The sequence below is a fragment of the Phoenix dactylifera genome, unplaced genomic scaffold (assembly GCF_009389715.1).
Source record: "Phoenix dactylifera cultivar Barhee BC4 unplaced genomic scaffold, palm_55x_up_171113_PBpolish2nd_filt_p 000097F, whole genome shotgun sequence".
Taxonomy (NCBI): domain Eukaryota; kingdom Viridiplantae; phylum Streptophyta; class Magnoliopsida; order Arecales; family Arecaceae; genus Phoenix; species Phoenix dactylifera.
Genome location: NW_024067681.1, coordinates 216,695 through 227,106, shown reverse-complemented (window position 1 = coordinate 227,106; position 10,412 = coordinate 216,695). Strand labels below are relative to the sequence as shown.

Sequence of the window (10,412 nt, the reverse complement as noted above, 5' to 3'; positions counted from 1 at the left end):
CTCATTCCCACCCACCGTTATTCACACCACCCCCAATTTTAATCCATATCATTATTATCAAGTAAATAAATAATTATTGTGAAACCTGGGCCATGGCTCAGGCCCAATATCTGCAGGGCTGCTTTAAGGCAGTGCTCTGTGGATAATCTAGTTTGGTAAAGCTTTTGGTTAGCCAGAAAGTATTTTCTAATCTTCCAAAAGTATTTTTGGATGGAGTAGAGATTTTTGGTAAAAAAATCGAAAAGTTATTTTAGTTTTGCTAGAAAGCTGAACATGTCTACTTGTGCTTCTTCGAAAAAGTATCTTTAGCACGCATCGAAAAGTTGTTTCAGATTTATAGAATTTTTTTTTTTAGACCAAAATATTCAAAATAAAATCATGTAATTACAGGAAGTATCTCTTTATATCATAATGCACGAAGAAAAAGAATCTGCAAGAGCCCCAACAAATAAGAAACCCTAATCAACATTGGATTTCTCTCTTGCCACGTGATCAAGGTATTATTATACTTGATATTCTGTTATATATGATGCTGTACGTGCGTATTTTTAAAATTTGGTGATTTATCTAAACCAACCTATAATATCTCATTGTGTATAAAAAAAAGTAGAAACAAGAAAACATTGGAAAGAAAAAAAAATCATAAAATCTCACTTTTGTAAGTATGATTGTGCGTCTCTATATTTTTTCCCAATACGTCTTCTCTATGAAAATGGAAAACTAAATTGCCGACGCTTTTAAAAAACGCCGGCAATTAGCTAGGAATTGTCGACGTTTTTAAGTATCGCTAAAAATCATCGACAATTAGCGACGAATCGCCGATGCTTTTAAGCGTCATTAAGTGCCGACGCTAATAAGCGCCTGTAATTCTGATTTTAACGACATTGTAAAGTGTTGTTAGAGTTAATTTTTTTATAAAAAATATTTAAAAAAATTTAAAACTCTGTATATAAATCCAAACACATACACAACAAAAGCCATATATACATGTCACAATCAAACATATTTTCTGAAATATTCATATTGATAAATATGATCACATTTATATTGTCAATTTACATTTACAATGTGCTTCGAAAAATATAAAAAATATACATATAAAACTCCTAAATAAAAGCTATCAGGGGTCGATGGCATCATCGTCTTAATGAGCAGATGAAGTATCAGGAACCTATAAGAAAAAAATAGAAACTTAAGAAGTTAAGAATATGAAAATCATTAAGCTCATTAAAAAAATATGATACTTATGTAAAATATTCAAGTAGATATAGTTATTTATCTAAGGAGAGACAAACCTATGCAACAAAGATGTAATCTGGTCTAGTTGAGCTCTCAAAGATTATATTTCTATTTGATGGCTCTGTTTTATCTCCTGTATCTCTGCCTTCAGAATATTAACCTATGCAGTGATAGTACTATGTTTGGCATCCTGAATACATCTGCCTACTACAGACAACTAAGTGGGGGTAACTCCAATGCCATAATACCTGATTGGAGTAGGGGTTTTGGGATTTTGGAATGGGCTGTGACTTCTTGGATTTGTAAATTTTGGACTAGGTTTTCTTTTTTGGGTCTTCCTAATTGTTGCGATGGTGCTCCCTTGCCTTGTATTCTACTTTCCTCTTTCTATTTCATATCATTCTCATGTTCTTAATGACTTTCAGGTGAGGTTTTCCCTCCCTTTTCTAGAGAAAAGGATTATAGCAAAACCAGCAAAATGTGTATCTTATAAGCTAGCACTTATTTATTAATTGATGATTTGCTATATGTGCCCAAAACATATGCCAGGGTATATTTTTTTATGCAAATAGAATACTGATAAATTTTCAAAGACAAATGACAATCCTACCCAAGCAATTTGGTGGAAAAATATATCTATTTTCTACTCATTCAAGGTAGTGGAGAAGATATATGAGAAGTGTAAGTTAAAATAGCAAACCCATAGCTGTAGATACAGATGTTCTCTAATCTATAATATGTCAAAACAATTAAGAAAAAAATATATTTTCATGCATCGGGGTTGGGTGCTTTATTCTTGGCCATACCTTCTCCTGTTTCATCTTTAGAGATATCTTGCTCTGACGTTCTTGTCAAGATGTTCAAGCCCTGACATTCGTCAAGTTAAGGGTTTGCTATTCAAGCCCGTCCTCATTAGGCTAAGTGTTCGAATTCTCTGATACTATTTGACACAACCTCATCCAAAATGACTAGCTAAAAGTTATTTATTGAGTTCCTTAGTTCTGTATAAGTATCCAAAATTTTTTCGGCAAATAACTGATGTAGAACTAAACACACACCCACAAAGATCCTCACACCACTCTTCTTCAATAATATCCAATGTCTCGATTTTGTCGAGTATCGCCTTCTTCTTCTTAGATGCGGAGTTTCAAAACCATGTTCTTTACTTTAACTCGAAAATTTGACCAGGTGAACTTCCTCTTCATTGCGTTGATTGTTTTCCAATAGCTCAAGATGGATAAGAACAAACAACCCAGCAGTTGGAGGAATCTTTCACCGACTGTCTCATGATTCTTCTCTTGGAGGCAACACCCATGCCTCTTTACGTTCCAACAAAAAGCACTGTCATGAGGGCAGGGTGGTGCCTTCTCCAAGTCCTTGATTCTTTGATCAGGGGAAGGAGCAGGAGCAAGGACGACCAGGAGATTGAAGCTGGATGTAGTGCTCTCCCACGGTCAGCCCCCTACGGGTTACCGCACACGATTCTATCGACAATGGTCGATTTCTAGGAGCAAGAGAGGCTCGATGGTGCTCCTCAATGGGTTGATTGTGAGGTCCCACGTCACCCCGATGAGAGGTAACTAAAGAGACTTCTACGCAATTTTTTTTTTTGCTTTTTGATTCATCATACAATATGTGTACGAATATATTCAATAAAATTAAAAAATATAAGCTTACAGAGTACCTGTGGCAACTTTTCCTCTTCTGACTATAGAGTGTACCTTGAGTGGTGAGCTGCATAGGCAGCCACCCAGTCGATCGTCCCGTTGGTCTCTCTAAATACATGCTTGGCCTCGAAGGCTACCCCATTCCTAGTCATCATCTCAATATTCCGGATCAAGGGGTGGTTCGTGCTCTCGCCCCTTGGACCTCCCTGAATCCACTTGATACCGTGGCTTAGGGAAGGAATATTTTAGAAAGAATAACATCTATTAGTACCAAGTGATGGTTGGTGACAATAGATAATGAGATTAATTGAAAGTTTTTCTTTTTTTTTTGGCTAAAGTGGATGATTCATATATATATATAGTTCTAGTGCGGATACCTCTAATAAAATTAGAAAACAACAATTTTTGGAGCGCCCAAGGCAACTTCTTTTCTCCGACCCACATGGTACCTCAGAAGTGACCAGCCACATACGAGGCCATCCAAGCTGTGGCTCCGTTAGCCGCTTTGTACATGTGCTTGGCTTGAAAGTATTGGGGATTGTTTCTTGCCGAAACCTGAGAGAGCTAAAACCATATTTTTCCTTGGCAATTGATGCGAAGGAATCACATTCCATTTGTCAATTGCCCCTCATCTAGCTTATCTATCTCTTACATCCCACGTGCTAAATCCTCTTTTTTTCTTTCTGGTACATGACAAAATCTAGTTAGGCTAGACATAGCGACTGGATTGCTCACGGTATTGCCTGAGTTCCATTAGGATCGCATATACTCGAAGCACTGCATGTTTGTGGCTTAGACGAGTTCTAGCGAGTAGGAGAGAAATGGTTGTGAGGAAAAATTATATCCTGTACGGCATGCACCATATAATTTTGTATACTGCCAATTATAGCAGCTCGTTTTAGCATGCCTGATTCATTAAGCGCAGCACCACCACAAAAAAGAATGCGGGTACCATCATGTGGTGCATGCCATTGATGCCTGGATCTGAACGACTGCCCTTTATGTGGGGTGCCTGTGAGGATCCGTGCGGACGTGTGTTTAGTCCCACATCGGTTATTCGCTAGGTAGATCTTGGATACTTATACAGGATCAAGAAACTATAATAATAATTTTTGGCTAGTCATTTTGGGTGAGATTCTGGGTTGTTTCAAATGGTATCAGAGCGGACCCGGTCCATAAACTATGTGGACTAGGGAACACTGCAGCACAGATCCATTGGGGCTGACCACGGGCCAATCGTGGTGTTTGTGATTAGATTTGAATAGATTTGAACCTTTAGCTTGACGAGGACGTCATGGCTTGAACGGCGGGAGTATGTGAGGATCCGTGCGGACGTGTGTTTAGTCCCACATCGGTTATTCGCTGGGTAGATCTTGGGTACTTATACAGAATCAAGAAACTCAAATAATAATTTTTGGCTAGCTATTTTGGATGAGATTCTGGGTTGTTTCAATGCCAAACCACAGCTATTACTTCTTGAAACTGATAGGTAACACGGTACAGTGGCACCTTTCAGTGAATGCTGGTAGAATACAATGCAAGCAGATCATTCAATTTTGTTTCATATTTATGGTGTACCATCAATAGTCTGCATCGTGCTATTTCTATCTCGATCGCACGGCCGAAATTATCCTGTAGTCCATGTAGAAACTTTCACTAGTCTGACTCACCAAATATGGGTCATCCACCTCTGGCCTAACAATGACCTCCCAAAGCGCCTATCTTCCTCTCATACAAGGTCTTTAAACCTCGATATATCGGTTATCTCTACGGGCAGCCGACATGAAGATGGTCGATATCTCGGTTTATCTCAGCCAGTGGCGAGATTTAGAGGAACCAAGATTTTTCGAGATCTCAGCCAATATTTTTAAAATAAAATATTAAAATCGCGATCAATTTAATAAATTTAAAAGTTTTAAGAGTTATTAGTTAAAATATTGTTTAAAAAAGTAAAACATAATAACAATATTGGTAGATATGAATAATTACATTGGTAGATATCTCAGATTTTATAAGTTTATACTAGTCGAGATAATAAGGTTAAGATTTTTATATATTTTATATCAAGGGATGCCGACACCGGAAATCAAGGTATTGATTGAGAAGAGAACCTTGCTTTCATGCTATCCTCTGATTTGCTTCCCCTCATTGCCTTTTCTCTTTTTTAAAAAAAAATTGGAGAGGGGCTGTAACTCCACCCCCTTGCTCGATATCTACCCTTCTACCATAGTCAAAATCCATTCTCTTAGGCAAATCTACATAGAGTTTACAAAGACCAAAATGAGGATTGAGATCCGACAAAACCAAACCTAACCCTTCTCTAAAGTGGCAAGAGGTATAGGAGTGCTAACCCAGTTAGGTCAGCACTAATTTAGTAAACATGTTAACATATTTAATGAATAGATCAAACCAAGTTAAATAGGTCATAAACATATTCTTAAGGGATTAAATGAATCTTAAATAATTCGGATCATAAACCCAATCTAATTATTAAATAAGTTAAAATGGTTATATAGATCAACACACTAAACCTGAATCATATATGTTAATAAATGAACTAAGTTAGGCTGACTTGTTTTTGATTTGAGCCTAATTATGTTGAATTCAAGCTCACTTAAGTAAAAAAAAAAATATTTTTCTTTTTCCTTTTTATTTATATATAAACTTTTATTCTCACGCCTTTTTCCTAGCAGGACGGTCGGAAAGCGACAACCGGTCAGAATCCTATCTTCCACCGACCAAGAAGGGAAAGAATTAAAACATTAGATGCAAACAAAAAAACTAGCGGAATTTCCGTCACCGTGAGGCACAGCATGCGCTCCAAGCCGCTGGGACCCGCCGCGAGACGGCAAGGCGAGGCAAGCCGGAGACAATTCCCGCTTCTAAGACGCCCGATTCGCACGCAAACCCCCGAATTCCACCACCCCGTAGTCGCCCCCTTCTTTTAATCTTCCACTTCCTCTTGTTCTTTGATTTTAGTATGTCTACGCCGGAAGGAGCCCATCGGCGCCGCCGCGCTCCGGCAACCGGCGGCGGCGGCGGGCGGAGGGGCAGGCCGCCGTTCGCAAGCCCCAACCCCACCGCGCACCGCCGGACCCCGACGCCCCTCCGCCGGGTGAAGCCCCGGAAGCCCGTCAAGGTCCTCACCCGCTCCGCCTCGGAGCCGATTTTATGGACCGCTCGACTGCATCCCGAAACCACCGATGGTGACGCGAGCAGCAGAGGAATGGGAGATCGCTCGCATAGCGAAATCGGACAGCCGGTTTGCCTTCCCCGGCCATACACCTGTTCCGATGTCTTCTCGTCATCGCCGTTTCTCCAATCTCCTTCGCCTTCTTCTCAACATCCATCGGAGGTAGGTAATTCAAATTGTATCGATTTGATTTGGTTCGATCTTAATTGGTTTGTAATTGATTGGAGAGATGGGAGAGGGTGCTGAATTAATTGGAGTAGGGTTTGGGTGGTGGTGGCAGGAGATGAAGGTGGTCGTGAGCGTGACGGTGGAGGGGAGCCCGGGGCCGGTGAGGGCGATGGTGAGGCTGGGAGCCAGCGTCGAGGAGGCGATTTCCGTTGTCGTCGATAAGTACGGCCGGGAGGGGCGGAGTCCGAAGCTGGATCTGGAGGCTGCCGCCTGCTTCCAGCTCCACCACTCCCATTTCAGCCTCCAAAGTAAGCTTGCTCCTTTTTTTTTCAATATTTATAACCGTAATCTTTATTTGTTTAATTTATTCTATTTAGTTAATCTGTTGTTCCCTGTTTTTATTTTATTTATTATTTTTAGTTGTTGTTTGTTGAGGCACGAAACTCACTAACTCTTGGCTACCAGTTTTTCTATCTGTTTTTGTTCCCCCAATTTTGAGCGAACCTCATGCTAGTATCAAACTAATAATCTGGAAAAAGAAGTAATTTAGATTTAAATTTGTTTCTTTAAATCTGTACATTTTTCTTTGAATTTGCTCAAACAATGTGTATGAAAACAGAGAGGAAGTTTTTCCCCCTTTTTCCATGATATTAAGTTTATTTCAGAGGATTTGCCGCATTAAGCGGTCTCTCTCATGGCAAGGTATCAATGGGAGACAAAAATGATACCCGCCTGATGCATGGTTTTTCTAAGATTTTCCTTCCAGGACTTTTTCCCCTATGCATGGTGATTTTTGTCTGTTTTTTTTATTTTTTCTTTTTGTGCGTGGTCGCTAAATTACCAATATATATATATATATATATATATCAAGAAAGAAAGAAAAAGAAAAAGAAAAAGAAAAAGAAAGAAAGAAAAAGAAAAATTAAAAGAAAAAGAAAGAAAGAAATGAGGAAAAAAAGAAGAAAAGAAAGCATTCCTACTGGTACTTTATCCGAAAAGAAATCATCGATTAGAAGAGTCCCCCGAAATTTCCTTTTTTCTTATATATGATGATTTCTGGCATATTTGGATATCTTTAACATATTTATATAAGTTTGATACATCTAGATAGCTTTTATTCTAAAAAAAAAATTATGCATATATATAGATGATTTTTCTATGATTTTCTTTCTAATTTTTCTGAATTTTGGAGAGAGGTTGAGTTTTCTCTTTTCTTTCCCTACAGTAAGTATAGGGAGTGGAAGAAAGAAAGAGGGCCCCATTGAGCTGTATGAATAGTTTTTTTTTGTCTTTTTGGTGTCTTTGACTGTAAGGCACGAATGAAAGTTAGGTGGTTGGGGCTTGCAAGTTGAGACGGAGTGCTGACCCACGAGTCCTACTCCTGGCACCTCCTAATTGGATCAGAGTGGACCACAGCGTTGGATTATGAATGGCGAGTAATTGTGTTTTGAGTTGCACTTGTCTTGAGCTATTTAGCTGTGTAATCTGTACATCAAGAAGGTTTCACCTACAAGATAGGACTCTTTGAATAGTAGAACAAAATTACCTTCTACTGTAGAGCAAGAACACTCGTACTGTGAAATAGAGGGATTTTAGTATTTGGTTGAAGGGATAAGTGCAGAGATAATAAGTGTGTTGAACCTTTATTACAAAAAACAAAATTGCCCTCCCACTTTTCGGTTAGATTAAATAGTGAATAGAAGCAAAAGTGATTAGGTGGAGTAAACTTATTGTCTAGGACTAGCTATACCCCCAAGTGGTATGACTCTATTCCTCAGCTACTTTTTTTGTTGTTTGATAGCATAACCATGAAAATAAGGGTGTTATTCTGCCTTATTCTGTGGATTATGTGGCTCGGCAAACACTTAGGAATGGTGGCCTCTTTCACCCAATATTGCTTATGATAGAATATTTGGCTGATATTATATTAATATACTGGCCATGACTTTATGATCTCCTATTTACTATTTACTCATATTTAAAGGGGATTTTGAGAAAAAAATCAACCTTTTCTTTTCAGTTTTGTAAAAATATTTTACCTTCTCTTTTGTTAGAAACAACCTACTTTGGACTGGCAAAATATATCACCTTTAATTAATGACCAAGAAAGATAAAAGTAGAAAAATTAAAATAAAGTGTATGTTAATCAATTTCACTAAAAACTATATTCATTTAATCATGTGACTATCTATGATAGGTTTTGCTGAAGTGAGAACATGAAGGCATCAATGATCTCACATCTATGATAGTTTTAAAATAACTGCTGTCGTAATGGTCTAGGAGGTGTCCCGACATGTTATAACACAATAAACAAATTTTAATAAGTACAGCGATTTGGTTATAATTTCATTATAAAAGCCATTCAAATGATAGATGTATAGCCATTGATTAACATTTTGAATGCTTATCATGGCAAAACATATTTTCTTATTTTCATCTAAATAAAGTATTATTTTATGACTAAAATACTTATAGCAGTTTTTCTTTTAAATTCTGGGATTGATGACATCATCAATTAATAAAATTATTGTTATTAATAACCAATATTTTCTAGTATAATAACTTACATTATATAATAAATATCTTTTTTTCAGAAATAGGGTGTCACATGGATTTGAATCGGCGATCTTCATTGTGCTAGAGTTATGTGAGGGAAACCAAACACCGCAAGGGCAATGAAAGCAGTATTACAAGGAAAAGTGGGAAAGTATGAATCCTCCGGCTTTTTGTATAGGCTATATTATAGATTTTTTGTCTTTTCAGAAACCGTTGCTAGGATTGCAGCAAGAGTACTACAACTGCTTACTCAAATTTTAGTGATATCATATCTTCTTAATAACTTGAGTGAGATCAGCCAAAATTATCTCTTAGATTTCTTTCAAGGAAGAAAGAAAAAATGGGATTTCACAAGTGCTTCAGTGTGATGGAATGGAATGGATAATTGGTTGGAAGATTCCCAATTTTGATAAATTGGAGAGATTAGCTATAATGTAGATCATGGAATATAAAGTTGAAAGTTTTTATATTGATGGATAAAAGCATGTGAACTCAGAACATGTAGATTTTATTTACAGGTTTGAACAAAAGTGACAAAATTGGAGAAGTAGGCAGCAGAAGCTTCTATCTTCGGAAGAGCTCTAGCAACAACAGTTTCAGCTTTGGAAGGGAAGGAAGTGATATGACAACAGGAGGCAGCGAAACCGGGTTACTAAATGGCAGTTCTGCTGCTGTTCCACCTGATCACTTCTTCCTCTCCTTTATTGTTAAATGGTTAAACAAGATCGGGAGACGAACTAGAAAGCTTTGGAGGATGGTGGCTTGTGTAGCCTGTGGTTGACATGATTCAGCTTCCGCTAAATCCCAATAAATTGGCTTAGAAATTTGTACTTACCACTGCTGCAGAATGTATTGTAGGTGACTTTACCATTCAATTGTATTATATGGTTGTTTGACAGATAGCTGGTGAAATCCCAGATAAATAGAGATCATTGCAGAGATTTAGGATCCTGTACAGCAAATTCGGCAAATTGTCAAAGGTTAAAATGGTGATAAAAAAACAGGAGAGAGGAGCATGAGCCTTGGACTGGCTGATCATAAACCTGATGTTCTGATGAGGTTTCACTGTATTTCACTCATGCTATTCATTAAATTCTCCATTTCATGGTTGTATGTATACAGTTATAAAGCATATGGCAGAGGGGAACATGGTGTTCTGTATTGGTTGGCTTAATGAACCACCTTTTGTCTGCCACCACGCATATTGTATCACAACATGTTCATAAATATGGGCAACTATTTGTTTTATATATAATTTTACCATAAAATGTTTCTTTAACATTTGCTTGACAATATGGGCAAGTATTTCTTTTGCATGTGTCTTAACAAAATTTTTGGTTCTCTTGGAAATAAAAAAAGTTTGGCATGGGCTACAAGGGCATAATGTTAACATTTGATTTATTCATGCTATAACAAAATTACAAATTCAGTGCACAGGAATAATCTGGTCATTTTGTTGCTTGCAATTTCAATTGCTACCACAGTGATTCTAGTGATTCTGGTTGCAATTAGGATTGTAGGTTATTTTTGTGGGTGTTGATTGATAATTTCAAATGCATTGATTTCTTTCAGTTTTGAATTCCAAATAA

The 10,412-nt window shown here is 37.6% G+C and overlaps 1 protein-coding gene across 1 annotated transcript; it reads left to right on the top strand.

Annotated features, from left to right (window-relative positions):
* The first annotated feature begins 5,688 nt into the window (after positions 1-5,688).
* On the top strand, positions 5,689-10,100 carry LOC103713389 (uncharacterized protein At4g22758). Its single transcript, XM_008800301.4, has 3 exons — positions 5,689-6,261; positions 6,380-6,575; positions 9,342-10,100. Exons 1-3 carry the CDS (start codon positions 5,887-5,889, stop codon positions 9,602-9,604), a joined length of 834 nt encoding a protein of 277 aa, XP_008798523.1. The 5' UTR covers positions 5,689-5,886; the 3' UTR covers positions 9,605-10,100.
* Positions 10,101-10,412: the final 312 nt, after the last annotated feature.